At 34.8% G+C, this 19,283-nt stretch overlaps 1 protein-coding gene and 1 pseudogene across 1 annotated transcript; both read right to left on the bottom strand.

Moving 5' to 3' along the window:
- Positions 1 to 5,881: 5,881 nt before the first annotated feature.
- LOC107828378 (cytochrome P450 CYP72A616-like) lies at positions 5,882 to 10,049 on the bottom strand (annotated as a pseudogene).
- A 3,699-nt stretch (positions 10,050 to 13,748) lies between these two features.
- Positions 13,749 to 17,811, bottom strand: LOC107773484 (cytochrome P450 CYP72A616-like). Its single transcript, XM_075223480.1, has 5 exons — positions 17,381 to 17,811; positions 16,497 to 16,714; positions 15,580 to 15,827; positions 14,992 to 15,373; positions 13,749 to 14,241 (listed from the first exon to the last, which is right to left on the bottom strand). Exons 1-5 carry the CDS (start codon positions 17,652 to 17,654, stop codon positions 13,816 to 13,818), a joined length of 1,548 nt encoding a protein of 515 aa, XP_075079581.1. The 5' UTR covers positions 17,655 to 17,811; the 3' UTR covers positions 13,749 to 13,815.
- Between the last annotated feature and the right edge of the window lie 1,472 nt (positions 17,812 to 19,283).

The following is a 19,283-nucleotide window of genomic DNA, read 5'->3' on the forward strand; positions in this document are numbered from 1 at the left end:
TGGAATTAGGAAGTTTTGGAATCCTTAGGCTTGAATCCGATGTGATTTGGTGTTTTGATGTTGTTTTGAGCATTCCAAAGGTTGGAACAAGTTTGAATGAGGTTATGGGATATGTTGGCATATTTGGTTGAGGTACTGAGGGCCTCAAATGAGTTTTGGGTGGTTAAACAGATCATTTCATGTTGACGAAATTGCAGAAATACTGTTGTTGGTATTGCAGATTTTTGACCTTCGCGTTCGTGATGCATGTCCCCCGTTCATGAAGGGTTAGGGTTTAAGGCTGTGGAGTTGGCCTTTGCATTCGAAAATATGGTCCCGCGTTCGCGAAGGGCTGAGGTCAATGGCCACCGCGTTCGCGAGGCTTACGCCGCATTCGCGTAGAGGAAAAGGAATAGCTGGGGCCCCAAGGCAATTGTTCTACGTGTTCGCATAGTAGAGGTCGCATTCACAAAGAGTTGAGTCAGTTGTGCATCGCGTTCGTGAGAGGGTTCTCACGTTTGCGTAGAAGGAATTTTGGTCAGTGAAGCGGTGTGCTTCGCGAACGCGAGGGAGCTGCCTCGTTCGCGATGAAGAAGAATCTGGGCAGACAGTTATGTTTAAAAATCGAGGGTTTAAGTCAAATATCATAAAAGCCATTGGAGAGCTTGGGAGAAGGTGAAATTTGAGGGGATTTTCAGTGGAGCAATTAGGGTAAGTATTCTTCACTCATTTTTGGTTTAATTCCATGATTTAGTCTTGAATTTCATCATTTAATTTGAGAAATTAGAGTGGAAATTGGGGAAAAATGGAAGGAAAGTTTGAGAATTCTTTTGGGGATTTGAATGGGCATTTGAAGTCGGATTTTGATGTATTTGATATGTACGAAATCTTGAGAGTGTAAGGATTCTATTGATGTGATTTTTATCAGATTTCGAGACGTGAGCCCGGAGGTCGGGTTCGGCCAATTTCGGGATTTTTGAGTTAATTCGATTATTTTCACTTGGGCTTTGTTCCTTTAGCGTGTATTAATGATGTGGAACTGATTTTGGTTAGATTCGGAGCAATTAGAGACTGATTTGAGAGGCAAAGGCATCGCGGGCTAGAGCTTGGACCGGATAGAGTTAAGTAATGATTGTAAATGTTGTCCTGAGGGTTTGAAACCCTGTATTTCATATCGTTGTAATATTATGAGGTGACGCACATGCTAGATGATGAGCGTGGGGTCGTGCACCATTGTGGATTGTGACTTAGTCCATCCCGTAGGATTATTTAACTGCGTATTTGATTGAACACTGTTGTTATTATCATGTTTTAGGCTAAATGGTATGTTTGGGCTTCGTACCAACTGTTTTGGACCCTTATGGGGCTCTTATTACTTTTTCTCACTGTTTTGACCTAATAATTGTACTCAGTCATGCTGCATTTTTGTAATTTCCTAACTCAGCCTTATTTACTAAATTTTGGCGCTATAAATGATAATTGAGTTGAATGCCCTATTTTACTGATAGTTCGAGTGACTTGTGAGGTTAATGGCTGAGATAGACCGAGGGTCTGATTCTGAGGTTAATGACTGAGAGAGGCTGATGGCCTGGTTGTGAGGATTATATATTTATGGATCGGGCTGCACGCCGTAGTAATACATATATATATATATATATATATATGGATCGGGCTGCACGCGCGCAGTAATATATGGGTCGGGATGCACGTCGCAGCGATATGTGGATCGGGCTGCACGCCGCAGTGATATAGAGATTGGGCTATAGCAGCCCCTTCGGAGTCTGCACACCCCCAGTGAGCGCAGTCGACTATATATATGGATCAGGCTGCACGCCGCAGCGATATATGGATAGGGTTGCACGCCGCAGCGGTTATTATATGGTACCTATTGAGTGTGAGTGCTGATTATGAGCGCTGATTGATAAGAGTTGAGTCATGAGTGACTGAGAGGCTTGCCCGAGGGGCTATATACATACATGTATACGAGTGATGCTTTGTCTGAGGGGCCTGTTTATGAACTTATTGGTTTCACTCCTCCTTAAAGTGAGTTTCTATTGAATATGTTGATTTAATTACAGCTTTTACTCATCTTTAGACCTAGCCTCTATTGAAAATGTTAAACAAATATTTTTAAACAACTTTCCTTTGAACTGAAGTTTTTACAAGGCATTCGGAATTTAGTCACTGATTTGGCTTTGATACTTCCACTGAGATTTTTAAGTTTCGAAATGGTTATGAATTTCTGTTTGCCCGAGGGGCTGTATACGAATTATGTTTTGGCTGAAGGCCGATTATGATCTTCATCACTTTCACTATAAATTTCACTGAACTTATACTGAAAATTGTTTGAAAGGCATTTTCAAAGGATTTTTCCCAAAATTGGAGTTGAACGAGATGATTTGATTTGTATCATGTTTTGGAAATATGTGTTATCTTCTATGGTGCCATGATGTGGTTTGCGTGATTTCTTACTGCTCAGACTTTATTTACTTTTATTACTTACTGGGTTGGAGTACTCACATTACTCCCTGCACCTTGTGTGTAGATTCAGGTATTTCTAAACCCGGTAGCGGGTATTGATCGTTCGGAGGTAGAGTCATTGGAGTTTAGCAAGGTAGTTGCTCGGCGTTCGCAGCACAGCTTCTCTCCCTCTTGTTTTCATTAGACTATATTTAGTATATTTTTAGACTTCTCGTTGTATTCAGATTTTCGTATATGCTCATGACTAGTGACACCCTGATGTTGGGCTTGTATATTATTTCTGCATTGTTCTGTAGACTTACATCATGAGATTATTGATTAATAAATGGTATAAAAATGACTTTTATTGAATAATGGCTAATTCGGGAGTTGTGTCGGTTGGCCTAGTTCCATGATAGGTGTCATCACGACCGAGTTGGTTTTAGGGTCGTGACACTATCCCTGTAGAGACTCTTCCTACAATAGGAAAAGCTACAAGGAGTCAGAGGAAGCAAAGTGAGGTTGAACTTGAAAGAGCCTTAGAAGAGCGTAAAAGAAAAGCTTATGCAAAAGGGAAGAAGAAAATGAGTGAACCGGTTAAGGCAATTGAGATTGAACAGATGGACGTGGTCTGTCATGATTAAGACTTGGCAGATGAGGTGGAGCTTGTGACTCCAAAAGTAAATAAAAGAAAGATTTCCAAAAAGAAGTCCCCTTCAAAGCCTGTTGATACAGAGCCTTCTACCTTGGCAAAAAGAACCAGGTCTACCAGGAAATCTAGGAAAATGCAAGTAGTGGAAGAAGAAGAAAGTGGGCAAGAAGAGGAAACTGATGAGAAACAGGACAAAATGGTAAAGTTTGGCAAGAGAACAATCTTGAATGGTATACTCCTCAGGGACTTGGAGGAGGAAGTAATGGTGATGCTGCTGGAGAAGCTAGAACTTCAGGGATAGAAGGACATGGTCCTTCAGATGGAAGGTAGACTAGCCAGAGCAGAAATTGTGGAGTTTATGGTTAACTATGAGATCAAGAATGACAGAGTCACCAGTGTAGTGAAAGGGGTGATTGTGAGCTTTGATGACAAGGAACTGGGAGAAATTCTAGGGTACCTGCTGAAGGGTATAGTAATTACAAGAAGCTGAAATGGTCAAACCTAGAAAACCTACCTACCTCCCTTTCTATTACCAGGAAATTTGCTGACTGTGACTTATAGCTACAGCCCAAGGCTATGTACTAAAGTGAGATGAAGCATGCCCACAAGCTGCTATTTGAATTTGTCAACAAGGTTGTTCTACCCAGGCAGGAAAGAAGGCACATTGCAACCTTCATGGACCTGGTCCTTATGGAATGCTTGAATAGTGGGAGGCAGATAAATTGGTCGGGGTTTATCATCCAACTCCTTTATAGATTACTTACTGGCACCAAAACTCCTGTCATACCTTATGAGTTCATTCTCACTACTGTGCTTGCTCACTTTAAGGATCCCCTTAAGAAATTGGATATTAGTACAAGTAAAGATCACTTTGGGGCCAATACTTTGATCGCATGTGATTATGAAGTCTATACTGCTCCCAAAGAAACTAGTTCATCCAAGAGGGTGCCTGTGAACATCAAAGTGAGAGCCTTTATGAAAGAGAGTGGTACTAAGGATGTTGAGATTGAAAGGCTGAAGAAGAAGCTGGCTGAAGTATAAACTGAGAGGGATGCTCTCAGGACTGAGCTTGCTAAGGAGAAATAGAAGAATGAAGGTATTCTTCAAGACATGCTGAAGCTACTTCAGTCCAGATACCTAGAACCTGGTCCTTCTCAACCTTAAACCCTTCCTAGCCTAGTTAGAAACCAGTGACTTGAATGGGATGTTTCTTTTTCTTTATGTCGTTTTGCTCATAGTGCAATACTGTTATTTCCTTTTATACTTTATGGATGACTTCTATCAATGATAACCACTGCTTTTTTCTCTAATTGTATGTTTCTTAGATAGCTAATATCCTTAGGCTGATAAGTGATACTTGACTCCATAATTGTACTTAAAGTAGCCTAAATGGCCATGAGTAAGATCTACTAAATTTGGTTATCTAACATAATTATGCAACTTTTCGGTGATGCCAAAAGGAGGAAGATAGGTTGTGCTTTTTACTTTGGACGGTAATGTTTATAGCCTAATGAACCTGGACCTTAATGATTTGTGACTTTAAAATGGTAAGTGTTCTAACATTGTGTTAATGTTGAGCTGAGTTGAAACAGGTTTTATGCTTAAGAAAATCACAGAGTTTGTCATCGTCAAAAAAGAGGAATTTACTGGCGTGAATAAGTTTGTTTTGGTGATTGACAAAGAAACACATGCATGAACCAGGTCCATACATAGTGTACACAGGGCACAAGCAGATTCAAGCATAAGGCATACACGTGAAGGATATAAGCACATGTGGTTATATATGATATCTCCTAAATGAAAAGGTTGCATAATTGATAAAGAGCAGAACTCCTTACTTGAAGAGAACTCTATCATAGATAAGGAAGGAATTAGAAGTTGAAGATTACTAGAACTCTTGCACCAAGGAAGAGTATAGTATTAGAACTCTAGTTTTTTCTTATTCTACTAACTCTATATGTATCAGTTCGTTCTCTTTTACAGGTGACGCACAAACGCTAAAGTTAAGCAAGAGTTGAGAGCAAAATAGCAATGCATTTTGCAAGCAATTCCTGTGTATTTCAAGTGTGCGAACCTGGAGCTATATGAACCAGATAGAAGAACAAGTTCCAAGTGTATGTCTTTTATTCTAGTTCAGTTGTAATAGGTCTTTTGAGTTGAACCTTTCAGCTTTATTTAGAAGCATTTGTACTAGGTACTTTGAGTTAGCATTCAAATTAGAGTTAACTTGAAGTTGTGGCAACAGCTTGAGGTTGGTTGCCACAAAGAGTTAGAGGTAATCCTTAGGTTTATAAGAGTTTTGTAAATGATGTTTTTGGCTATGTGATTTAGTGAAGTGTTGGAAAAAATCCTACTGGATAGTAGGTAGTGATTTTTTTACCTTTTGAGTCAGGTATTTTCTAGTTAAAAATACTTGTATTCTTTACTTTCTCCAATTATTATTCAGCAACCTCTTGTGTGGTATTGAAGTATAAAACATCAAATAGGTAATTGACAAAAAAGTTATAGTTTATGAGATTTTTAAACTGAGTTAAATAGCCATATATAGTGCCACATAGCACGTTTTGTAGATAATTATGAGCGTGTACTAGACGCACGTGAAAGAATGCAACTATGTTGTTTTAGTATCTAGGGCAACATAGTTCTTGGGAGTTTTGAAAACATCGAATAATTTAAGTGGAAAACTAACAAAAATATGATAATTTAGGGGATTTTAGGATATTAACTCTTTTTGTTTCTATCTATTAGGAAATACTATCTCCTTTCCATAAATAATGGTTCACTCTTGATTAGTACAATCTATTTCAGATACCATTTACTACAAATACAAAGTGTTTATTCTAACAACAAGCATTCATGACATCCAAATTCTAAAATGATAGTGTTCTGAAATGCATAAATAGCAAAAGCTAGATTTCTGATCAACCTTATTGGAAATGACAATAACAAGCCCGCGTGATCGATGGGTCAAAGTTTGTGCAAGATTATGTGAGCACCATACTGAGGTTTAAGAATGAGAGTACAGTAAGGAGCATGAGTGTAGGAAGGAGAAAGTTCAAACCAAAAGAGCTGCAGAATTCGAGATAAAGCGAGCTTGGCTTCTAACATGCCAAAGTTCAACCCTATGCACATCCGAGCACCCCAACCAAAGGGAATATATAACTGATGCTCTTTTCCTACTGCTTTTGAAACCCCTTCTGAGAACCTCTCTGGATTGAATAGAAATGCATTATCTCCTCATACTTCGCGATCGCGATGAACCAGATGTGTAGGCACAAATACTTGTACTCCTGCTGGAATTGTCATGTCTCCCAACTTGCAGCTCTTCGACGTTCTCCGATAAAGCAGCAGTGCTGGATACAATCTCAACACCTCTTGGAAGATCATCGTCATCTATAGTTATCAATGATCATCATTAGGTAATTACAGATAAATCTATTGATCAACACAAATTGGTAATCTCATATAATTTGTAACTAGCGTGTTACTACATTTAGGGGTCGTTTGGTATGAGGTATAAGAAGGTATAAGGGTGGTATAAAAATTAAATACCACCTTAATACTCTATTTGGTTAGCAAACCAGGTATAAATTTATCCCGGTGTTAATTTTAACACTGGGATAACTTATACTTTATAGAAGGTGAGATAATTAGCACCGGTATAACTTATACCTTCTTTTTAGAAATTATGTAATTGTCATTCTTAATACAACATACCAAACAATGAATAAACAATAATCCTAGCATAACTAATCCCAGCATAACTTATACCGGCATAACTGTACCGGTATAAATCGTATTCCAACCAAACGACCCCTTAAAGATTACTGATTATGTAAAAGAATCTTTACACTGGCCGTGTATGTAAAGTCAGTTTATAAAAGATAAAAAATGGCAGCTCGATGCACATAGCTCCAGCTATGCGCGGGGTCCGGGGAAATGCCAGACCACAAGGATCTATTGTACGCAACTTTACCTTGCATTTCTGCAAAAGGCTATTTCATGGCTTGATGACTCCTTTAATTTCTATATTTGGAAACAATTTAACTTCAAGTTTTAAAACTACATATGTCCAGACAAATAAGTTAGACACAAAATAAAACGAAGGAAGTATTAATTACTTACTATTTTTAGCTGATTTAAGTCATCGAATTTTGGTTTACTTTTCCCAATGACATGAAGAACTTCTTTCCTGGCTTTGTCTTGTCATTCAGGGTGCATGCTCAAGGCTACCAGTGTCCAAGTTAGCAAAGCTGAGGTTGTATCTTGACCTGCAAGGTAGAATTCTTTGCATTCTTCGATCACATCGTCCGTCGTTAGTCCTGTTTTAGACTTGTTTTTCTCTTCATTTCATGATTTTAAGAGTAGGCCTAAGATATCATCATTGTCTTCCATGGTAATTCCTGATCGCTCGGCGTCTTCTCGCTTCTTTATTATTCCTCTTATCATACCTCTAACTTTTTTATAGTTGTCCCTTGCTTTTCTATTTGATGCTATTGGAAGAAATCTGTAACAAGTTTTAGATTATTGGACAAGAGTTTAACTTATAAAACACCACTGTCGTGTAAAAAGATTTACACTATCAGATTACCACGTTTATCTATTGTAGCAAGTAATTTGTCTTATTTTCAAAATTACAGGGTGACCTGATAGTGTAAATTTTTTTTTAATATAATTTAATTTTATTGTCTAGGAGTTGCCATTCAAATGCACCTTAGCCAGGGAAAGAAAAGGGTGAATGGGGAAGCCAAGATAAGCTCGCATTGCTCCTTCTGAAGTAGGAAAATTGACCTTCCTTCTTCAATATTGCTACCAAAGGCAGCTCTTGATATAACATCTCCACCTAAGAACATAAATTCTCTTTCCATATCCAACTCACAAGTCTCTGTTTTGCTAACCAATTCCTCCCATCTGCTTATCATTTCCTCAACACATGCACAAAATGCTGATGAAAACATCCTCTGTAAAGGCAAACACAGACATAATCTAATTAACTACTACTCTAATAAATAAGGTACATCTTTATCTTATCAAATCATTCTATTAGAAGATTGTATTGGAATAATAAATCCAAGATGTGGTCCTTTTGTTAATTACTTTTATATAGACGTTGTCCATATATAAATAAAAGATGTGTTTAACTTTTAGAAGCCATTTCTTAGAGCAACGGTAAAGTTGTATCAGTGTGACATATAGGTCACTAGTTCAATCCGTAGAAGAAGATATTAATGCTTGGATTAGGGCAGGGGCGGATCCAGCCTATTATATGTAGGTTTTCGGGAAGCCAGTAGCTTTTGCGCATACCATGTATATGTATTAAAAATTCATTAAATATCCATAAATATTTGATTGTGAACTCAGTTACTTATTGTATATTTACTTAAGGTTGCTATACCAACACGTAAACTTTAAATCATGGATCCTCCTCTGCATTAGGGTATGCGTTCTACATTACACCCTTGAGGTGTGGCTCTCTCCCAAACCCTACGTGTAAATACGAAATACTTTGTACATTGGGTTGTGCTTTTTGAAGTCACATGACCAGATGGCCTATTATTTTCTATCAAATGTTTGAATCTAATTGAATCCTTGCAAGAAATTAAGACTAACAATTAACTACTACTCATACCTTTAACTTGTCAATATGAAAGGCAGGAGTTACTATCTTTCTATGGGTGGCCCATTTTTCTCCATTGTAACCAGCAAGTCCAGTCACAAACATCTCAATGAAGGCATTAGCTTCAGGCTTGTGGAATTCTTGATGTTTGTTTAATAATTCTCGAATTAGCTTCGGATCTGTAACTGTAACTCGAGGTGTCGGTCCAGCCCACATCACAAAAATTTTCTCTGCAATCATAATATTGTTATTAGTTACTGCATGGTAGTCGCGTCAGAAAGTTAATACTCCCTCAGTCTCAAATTACGTTTCACTTTTTATTTCTGGTGATTCAAATTATGTGAACTTTGACCATCATTTTATAATACAAATTTTTCAATCGTATTGACATATTGCTAACTTATACTACTTTTAGTATACAACAACAACATCAACATCAACAATCCAATGTATTCCCACAAATGGAGTCAGGGGAGGGTAGGATATACGCAATCTTACCTCTGCCCTGGACAAGTCTACTTTTCATATAGCTTTTGAATATATAATTTTTTTTAATAATAAAAATTAATTTGATGGAATCCATTTTTAACTTTAAAGATTAGTCAAATTAACTCTTGAACGGCAAAAAGTGACACTTATTTTAGGACATATTGCATTTGTCCATTTCTTGAATACAAATTATGTGAACTTTCACCTCATGCATATTGACATGAGAAGAACTGCAACTTATAGTACTATTTGTATTGTTTTTGAATACCCAAAATTTAGTTTTAAGATATTAAGTTGATTAAATCCACTTTAACTTCGAAGATTAGCCCAAATTACTCTCGAAAAGGAAAACATGACAACGAAAAAGGGATCGGATGTGAAAAGGAGAGTTAGAAATTTGGACTTACTGTGATTGTTAGCAAGATGTTGAAGAAAAGGATTAAGCCAAGGCATGATATCATGGGTTAAAGAGAGAGGTTTTGACTTAGCTTCTTTAGACATTCTCATCATCTCTTTAAGATTTCCAAAGAGAAACTTATAGGGAGGGCCATGTATTCCTTGCTTTTTCAGCTTCTTCTCCATCATTTTTGGCCACCACCATATTTTATACAGAAATTTAGCACAAACTATAGCCACAAAAATTCCAAATATTGTAGAAGCAATTAGTGTTACACCTGCCATAGACTTCTATAAGCTGAATGTACACAGTGAGGATATCAAATTATAGGAAAGAAGGTGGTCTTTCAAAGAGTACTAAAGGAGGCTCTATTTAATAGTGAAACTGAAAAGGAAACTAGTCCTACGTTATTGGATTATTGTCTGCTTCTACGACAATAACAACAAACATAACATGTAATAAAAAAGAATCATGACTAAAATTTTATATATATATCACATGTACAAATCCAAAAGAATTAGAAAACATTACCCTACACAACAAATATACAGTGTTTTGACCATTCGTCGTTATAATAAATTTGTATGAAAGTTATAAATAAATTGTAAATAAATTATATATTGTATAATTAGTTGTATAAAATTTATTTTAAAGATTTATGTTATTATATATATTAAATTTTGTATCAAATTTGTATAAAAGTTGAAAAAGGTATATGTTCGTAAATACCTTCGTTTTTCTTTTCGGTTTGCAGAAGTTATTAATATCAACGGATATTTGGCATGTCACAAGATTTATTCTGGAAACTTCTTTCAGATTCGAAAATTGATGTGAGTCAATTTTAGAAAGTAGTAAACTTCAGATATTTCAGGTAAATAACTTTATAATTTAGTATCGAAAAGAACCCCTTTTGATATCATTTGAGAAACAATTGGATTATTTTTAAGTAGAAGCAGAAACAATTTTGAAAAAGTAGAAAAAAGTAATTTCTCTAAAAAAATACTTTTTTTGAAAAGCTCTTTTGAGAAAATTCACTTAGAAATACTTTTTAAATGCTTGATTAAATATTAATTACTGCTTAAAATTACTTTTCATATTAATTCGCTCAATATAAACTGCTTCATACAAAAAAAATATTTAAAAAAAAAATACTTTTGAAAATAAGCTGATTTTTAAAAGCTAAGCTAAATATGCTATTAATCCAACACCTTCCACCTTCAACTCTTACGTAGAGTTTGAGTCACCAAGGGAAAATAAAGGATGTTAAAACAATTCCAAAATTGATGTAAATATTTTTCAAATATCAAGCAGAATTTTCAAAGTAAAATAAATGATGCTTACACAATTATATTATTTATAAGACGACAAAATATACACGAATTTTCTGGGTCTGAAAACAAATGAAAAGCAGCCTTGGTCCCACGTACCCGCAGATTCCTTTTTTTTGTTTGTCACTTGGTGTTCAGTACTTGTATTGGAGCTCGATTATATCCAGATTCGCGCCGTATAGGGCCTCACTGGAGGTAAGCGCTCCCTACCAAGAATTTTTTCATATCCAGAACTCGAACCCGAGACATTTACTTAAGGAAACAGCAGTCTCATCCACTGCACCACATCCTTTGTTGGTTACCTGCAGATTCCTTGTTATATAAATATACTTTGGTTGTCTCAACAGTTAATGCCCATTCAGTGGTTCGAGCAGATTCCTTGTTATATAAATATACTTTGGTTGTCTCAACAGTTAATGCCTATCCAGTGGTTCGAATTAGGTTGAAAAATTTATTATAGCATTAAAAATCTGTGAAGAAATATCAGTTGCTTCTTTTCCAACAACTTTTTAATACTTACGATGTTTGACCAGAAGTAATCACTGAAAATCATGCAATGCGAAGTTCCGAGTGTGTTATCGAACTTACACTACTTTAAACACAACTGTTCCCCTTAATTTGGAGTTAACACAATTCCTAGTAGTCATTTACGTGCAAGATATAAAGTTTAGGAAATTTATTGAGAAATTAATTTAATAGCCGTCAACCCAAAAGAATAGTCGACAGATATATATTATACATAATTAATACTATTATATATAATATATGTTTATCGGCTAGGGATTATAGATAGTTTTTGCCGAGTAGCCAAATGTGTTAAAAGGGAGCATTTTCATCTATACCTCTTTTTTTGGATCACGTTTTAACTTGTGCCCGCTTTGCAAAAAAAATTACAAGCGTATCCACTTTTTCGCGTAACTTCAGCATACAGGACTGAAGTAGCAATGGCAATCACGCAAAACTTCAGCATTCTAGTAGACGGACCTGAAGTAGCAAAAATTGCTGAACCAAGTGTGTTGAAGTTTTTGTTTGTAATTGCTGAACTTAAGCATAGTAACTGAAGTTTTGTTCCCTATTTGCTAAAGATTTTGTTTGTAATTGTTGAACTTAAGCATAGTAGCTGAAGTTTTTGTTTGTAATTGCTGAACTTAAGCATAGTAGCTGAAGTTTTGTTCTCTATTTGCTGAAGTTTTTTTGTTCTGGATTCATTAGTTTTTCATTAAGCGTTTTCAAAAACTTCAGCAGAAGATGCTGAAGTTATTTAGTTCATTTATAAAAACTTCAGCAGTAAATAAGCTGAAGTTTATTTTGTCTGGTTTCATTAGTTTTGTCATTAAGCTTTTTCAAAAATTTCAGCAGAAGATGCTGAAGTTATTTATTTGATTGATAAAGACTTCAGCATTAAATAAACTGAAGTTTTTTTATCCTGGATTCATTAGATTTGTCATAAAGCTTTTTCAAAAACTTCAGCAGAAGAGTTATTTAGTTCATTTGTAAAAAACTTCAGCACTAAGCTGAAGTTTTTGAAAAAGTTTTCTAACATACTAGATAAATAATCAGATTGTCAACAGTATCTAAATCATAAATTTTGGAAACAATAAACGTGAAAAGAACAGAATTATCATGAAAAGAATCACTAAGTGTGACCTTAAACTTCCCGTACGTGGAAATATTCATAAACTATTGTCTACTAACTTGCATAATTATTTATAATTTATTTTTAAATAATCTGATAAACATACTTATGACAAATCATCTCATGAATTGAAGTTTCATAGCAGCACCAACATCAGTAGAAGAAAGAAGAAGAAGAAGAAGAAGAAGAAGAAGAAGAAGAAGAAGAAGAAGAAGAAGGAGGAGGAGGAGGAGGAGGAGGAGGAGAAAGGTGGTTGAAGTTGTTTAAAAAGTGGGTACAAGTTAAAAAAAATTGAAAAAATAAATATAGATTAAATGGGAGCAACCAAATAATGCGCCCCGTGTAATTTTTACGAGTTAAAAATCCAATTTTTTATTTGTCCAAAATGTGCAATTTGGGCCTCATGGACTTTGCATGTGTAAGCCATGTCCATTTCATCGCTTATTCAAAATTTCGGTTAATATTTTAAACTTTGAGTTTCATTCTAAATATTTGGATAATTGAATTAATTAAAGCTTCTCTTCACTTCTAATAATGAATCTCAATTTTCATGGGTTAATTTTTTCTCATCGAGTCATAAAATATTATTTTCCCTTTTTCGATTTATGTTATGTAGTTTGAGAGAACATGGAGTTTTAAAAAAAAAATTGAAATTTGTGATTTTAAACATAAATCTTTGGCTATAAAAATATGTCATTAAAGATAAGATGAAAAAGTTAATTAAAATTAGGTATTTCTAAATATAAAAAGATACTGAAGTATAAAACATCAAATAGGTAATTAACAAAAAAGTTATAGTCTATGAGATTTTTAGACTGAGTTAAATAGCCATATATAGTGCCACATAGCACGTTTTGTAGATAATTATGAGCGTGTACTAGACGCACGTGAAAGAATGCAACTATGTGGTTTTAGTATCTAGGGCAACATAGTTCTTGGGAGTTTTGAAAATATTGAATAGTTTAAGTGGAAAACTAACAAAAATATGATAGTTTAGGGGATTTTAGGATATTAACTCTTTCTGTTTCTATCTATTAGGAAATACTATCTCATTTCCATAAATAATGGTTCACTCTTGATTAGTACAATCTATTTCAGATACCATTTACTACAAATACAAAGCGTTTATTCTAACAACAAGCATTCATGACATCCAAATTCTAAAATGATAGTGTTCTGAAATGCATAAATAGCAAAAGCTAGATTTCTGATCAACCTTATTGGAAATGACAATAACAAGCCCGCGTGATCGATTGGTCAAAGTTTGTGCAAGATTATGTGAGCACCATACTGAGGTTTAAGAATGAGAGTACTGTAAGGAGCATGAGTGTAGGAAGGAGAAAGTTCAAACCAAAAGAGCTGCAGAATTCGAGATAAAGCGAGCTTGGCTTCTAACATGCCAAAGTTCAACCCTATGCACATCCGAGCACCCCAACCAAAAGGAATATATAACTGATGCTCTTTTCCTGCTGCTTTTGAAACCCCTTCTGAGAACCTCTCTGGATTGAATAGCAAAGCATTATATCCCCATACTTCGCGATCGCGATGAACCAGATGTGTAGGCACAAATACTTGTACTCCTGCTGGAATTGTCATGTCTCCCAACTTGCAGCTCTTCGACGTGCTCCGATAAAGCAGCAGTGCTGGATACAATCTCAACACCTCTTGGAAGATCATCGTCATCTATAGTGATCAATGATCATCATTAGGTAATTACAGGTAAATCAATTGATCAACACAAATTGGTAATCTCATAGAATTTGTAACTAGCCTGCTAATACATTTAGGGGTCGTTTGGTATGAGGTATAAGAAGGTATAAGGGTGGTATAAAAATTTAATACCACCTTAATATTCTATTTGGTTAGCAAACCGGGTATAAGTTATCCCGGTGTTAATTTTAACACTGGGATAACTTATACTTTATAGAAGGTGGGGTAATTAGCACCGGTATAACTTATATCTTCTTCTTAGAAATTATGCAATTGTCATTCTTAATACAACATACCAAACAATGAATAAACAACAATCCCAGCATAACTAATCCCAGCATAACTTATACCGGCATAACTTGTACCGGTATAAACCTTATTCCAACCAAACGACCCCTTAAAGATTACTGATTATGTAAAAGAATCTTTACACTGGCCGTGTATGTAACAAAAATCTTTTTTTATAAGTCTGTTTATAAAAGATAAAAAATGGCAGCTCGATGCACATAGCTCCAGCTATGCGCGGGGTCCGGGGAAATGCCAGACCACAAGGATCTATTGTACGCAACTTTACCTTGCATTTCTGCAAAAGGCTATTTCATGGCTTGATGACTCCTTTAATTTCTATATTTGGAAACAATTTAACTTCAAGTTTTAAAACTACATATGCCCAGACAAATAAGTTAGACACAAAATAAAACGAAGGAAGTATTAATTACTTACTATTTTTAGCTGATTTAAGTCATCGAATTTTGGTTTATTTTTCCCAATGACATGAAGAACTTCTTTCCTGGCTTTGTCTTGCCATTCAGGGTGCATGCTCAAGGCTACCAGTGTCCAAGTTAGCAAAGCTGAGGTTGTATCTTGACCTGCAAGGTAGAATTCTTTGCATTCTTCGATCACATCGTCCGTCGTTAGTCCTGTTTTAGACTTGTTTTTCTCTTCATTTCTTGATTTTAAGAGTAGGCCTAAGATATCATCATTGTCTTCCATGGTAATTCCTGATCGTTCGGCGTCTTCTCGCTTCTTTATTATTCCTTTTATCATACCTCTAACTTTCTTATAGTTGTCCCTTGCTTTTCTATTTGATGCTGTTGGAAGAAATCTGTAACAAGTTGTAGATTATTGGACAAGAGTTTAACTTATAAAACACCACTGTCGTATAAAAAGATTTACACTATCAGATCACCACGTTTATCTATTGTAGCAAGTAATTTGTCTTATTTTCAAAATTACAGGGTGACCTGATAGTGTAAAAAATTTTTTAATATAATTTAATTTTATTGTGTAGGAGTTGCCATTCAAATGCACCTTAGCCAGGGAAAAAAAAGGGTGAATGGGGAAGCCAAGATAAGCTCGCATTGCTCCTTCTGAAGTAGGAAAATTGACCTTCCTTCTTCAATATTGCTACCAAAGGCAGCTCTTGATATAACATCTCCACCTAAGAACATAAACTCTCTTTCCATATCCAACTCACAAGTCTCTGTTTTGCTAACCAATTCCTCCCATCTGCTTATCATTTCCTCAACACATGCACAAAATGCTGATGAAAACATCCTCTGTAAAGGCAAACACACACATAATCTAATTTACTACTACTCTAATAAGATAAGGTACAGCTTTATCTTATCATATCATTCTATTAGAAGATTGTGTTGGAATAATAAATTCAAGATGTGGTCCTTTTGTTAATTACTTTTATATAGACGTTGTCCATATATAAATAAAAGATGTGTTTAACTTGTAGAAGTCATTTCTTAGAGCAACGGCAAAGTTGTCTCAGTGTGACATATAGGTCACTAGTTCAATCCGTAGAAGAAGATATTAATGCTTGGATTAGGGCAGGGGCGGATCCAGCCTATTATATGTAGGTTTTCGGGAAGCCAGTAGTTTTTGCGCATACCATGTATATGTATTAAAATATTTATTAAATATCCATAAATATTTGATTGTGAACTCAGTTACTTATCGTATATTTACTTAAGGTTGCTATACCAACAGTAAACATTAAATCCTGGATCCGCCTCTGCATTAGGGTATGCGTTCTACATTACACCCTTGAGGTGTGGTACTCTCCCAAACCCTACGTGTAAATACGAAATACTTTGTGCATTGGGTTGTGCTTTTTGAAGTCACATGACCAGATGGCCTATTATTTTCTATCAAATGTTTGTATCTAATTGAATCCTTGCAAGAAATTAAGACTAACAATTAACTACTACTCATACCTTTAACTTGTCCATATGAAAGGCAGGAGTTACTATCTTTCTATGGGTGGCCCATTTTTCTCCATTGTAACTAGCAAGTCCAGTCACAAACATCTCAATGAAGGCATTAGCTTCAGGCTTGTGGAATTCTTGATGTTTGTTCAATAATTCTCGAATTAGCTTCGGATCTGTAACTGTAACTCGAGGTGTCGGTCCAGCCCACATCACAAAAATTTTCTCTGCAATCATAATATTGTTATTAGTTACTGCATGGTAGTCGCGTCAGAAAGTTAATACTCCCTCAGTCTCAAATTACGTTTCACTTTTTATTTCTCGTGATTCAAATTATGTGAACTTTGACCATCATTTTAAAATACAAATTTTTCAATCGTATTGACATATTGCTAACTTATACTACTTTTAGTATACAACAACAATATCAACATCAACAATCCAATGTATTCCCACAAATGGAGTCAGGGGAGGGGAGGATATACGCAGTCTTACCTCTGCCCTGGACAAGTCTACTTTTCATATAGCTTTTGAATATATAATTTTTTTTAATAATAAAAAATTAATTTGATGGAATCCATTTTTAACTTTAAAGATAGTCAAATTAACTCTTGAACGGCAAAAAGTGACACTTATTTTGGGACATATTGCATTTGTCCATTTCTTGAATACAAATTATGTGAACTTTCACCTCATGCATATTGACATGAGAAGAACTGCAACTTATAGTACTATTTGTATTGTTTTTGAATACCCAAAATTTAGTTTTAAGATATTAAGTTGATTAAATCCACTTTAACTTCGAAGATTAGCCCAAATTACTCTCGAAAAGGAAAACATGACAACGAAAAAGGGATCGGATGTGAAAAGGAGAGTTAGAAATTTGGACTTACTGTGATTGTTAGCAAGATGTTGAAGAAAAGGATTAAGCCAAGGCATGATATCATGGGTTAAAGAGAGAGGTTTTGACTTAGCTTCTTTAGACATTCTCATCATCTCTTTAAGATTTCCAAAGAGAAACTTATAGGGAGGGCCATGTATTCCTTGCTTTTTCAGCTTCTTCTCCATCATTTTTGGCCACCACCATATTTTATACAGAAATTTAGCACAAACTATAGCCACAAAAATTCCAAATATTGTAGAAGCAATTAGTGTTACACCTGCCATAGACTTCTATAAGCTGAATGTACACAGTGAGGATATCAAATTATAGGAAAGAAGGTGGTCTTTCAAAGAGTACTAAAGGAGGCTCTATTTAATAGTGAAACTGAAAAGGAAACTAGTCCTACGTTATTGGATTATTGTCTGCTTCTACGACAATAACAACAAACATAACATGTAATAAAAAAGAATCATGACTAAAATTTTATATATATATCACATGTACAAATCCAAAAGAATTAGAAAACATTACCCTACTCAACAAATATACAGTGTATTGACCATTCGTAGTTATATTAAATTTGTATGAAAGTTATAAATAAATTGTAAATAAGTTATATACTGTATAATTAGTTGTATAAAATTTATTTTAAAGATTTATGTTATTATATATATTAAATTTTGTATCAAATTTGTATAAAAGTTGAAAAAGGTATATGTTCGTAAATACCTTCGTTTTTCTTTTCGGTTTGCAGAAGTTATTAATATCAACGGATATTTGGCATGTCACAAGATTTATTCTGGAAACTTCTTTCAGATTCGAAAATTGATGTGAGTCAATTTTAGAAAGTAGTAAACTTCAGATATTTCAGGTAAATAACTTTATAATTTAGTATCGAAAAAAAACCCTTTTGATATCATTTGAGAAACAATTGGATTTACATTTTTGGGCTTAACAGAAGTCTCCTTGACTTAATGAGCCAATAAATTCAGCCTTTTTCAAGCCCAAAACGTTTTTCAAAATAAAGATTCTTTTTTTATGTTTTCAAAATAAGATTTTAAATCTGAAAAAAATAATAACAAACTAGACAAACTTATAGCTCGTTTGGTCAAGCTTCTCCAAGGCCAAAAATATTTTTCTTTTCCCCACAAAATTGCTTTTATTTCAAAGTTGAAGTGTTTGGCCAAGTTTTTAGAAGAAAAAAATTATTTTTAAGTAGAAGCAGAAACAATTTTGAAAAAGTAGAAAAAAGTAATTTCTCTAAAAAATACTTTTTTGAAAAGCTCTTTTGAGAAAATTCACTTAGAAATACTTTTTAAATGCTTGATTAAATACTAATTGTTGCTTAAAATTACTTTTCATATTAATTAGCTCAATATAAACTGCTTCATACAAAAAAAATATTTAAAAAAAAAACACTTTTGAAAATTAGCTGATTTTTAAAAGCTAAGCTAAATATGCTATTAATCCAACACCTTCCACCTTCAACTCTTACGTAGAGTTTGAGTCACCAAGGGAAAATAAAGGATGTTAAAACAATTCCAAAATTGATGTACATATTTTTCAAATATCAAGCAGAATTTTCAAAGTAAAATAAATGATGCTTACACAATTATATTATTTATAAGACGACAAAATATACACGAATTTTCTGGGTCTGAAAACAAATGAAAAGCAGCCTTGGTCCCACGTACCTGCAGATTCCTTTTTTTTGATTTGTCACTTGGTGTTCGGTACTTGCATTGGAGTTCGACTATATCCGGATTCGCGCTGTGTAGGACCTCATTGGGGGTAAGCGCTCCCTACTAAGGATTTTCCATATCCAGAGCTTGAACCCGAGAGTTCTAGTTAAGGAAAGAACAGTCTCATCCACTACACCACATCCTTTGGTGATAACCCTGCAGATTCCTTGT

The sequence above is a fragment of the Nicotiana tabacum genome, chromosome 10, assembly GCF_000715075.1.
Source record: "Nicotiana tabacum cultivar K326 chromosome 10, ASM71507v2, whole genome shotgun sequence".
Taxonomy (NCBI): Eukaryota; Viridiplantae; Streptophyta; class Magnoliopsida; order Solanales; family Solanaceae; genus Nicotiana; species Nicotiana tabacum.

What these genes read in the sequence shown, in the direction of transcription:
- LOC107773484 (XM_075223480.1), bottom strand. Translation starts at nt 17,654, where the DNA reads ATGGCAGGTGTAACACTAATTGCTTCTACAATATTTGGAATTTTTGTG. An exon ending in CTTTTTTTTCCCTGGCTAAG is followed by an intron (nt 15,374 to 15,579) that starts GTGCATTTGAAT and finishes AACTTGTTACAG; the next exon opens with ATTTCTTCCAACAGCATCAA. An exon ending in ACTTAAATCAGCTAAAAATA is followed by an intron (nt 14,242 to 14,991) that starts GTAAGTAATTAA and finishes TGATCACTATAG; the next exon opens with ATGACGATGATCTTCCAAGA.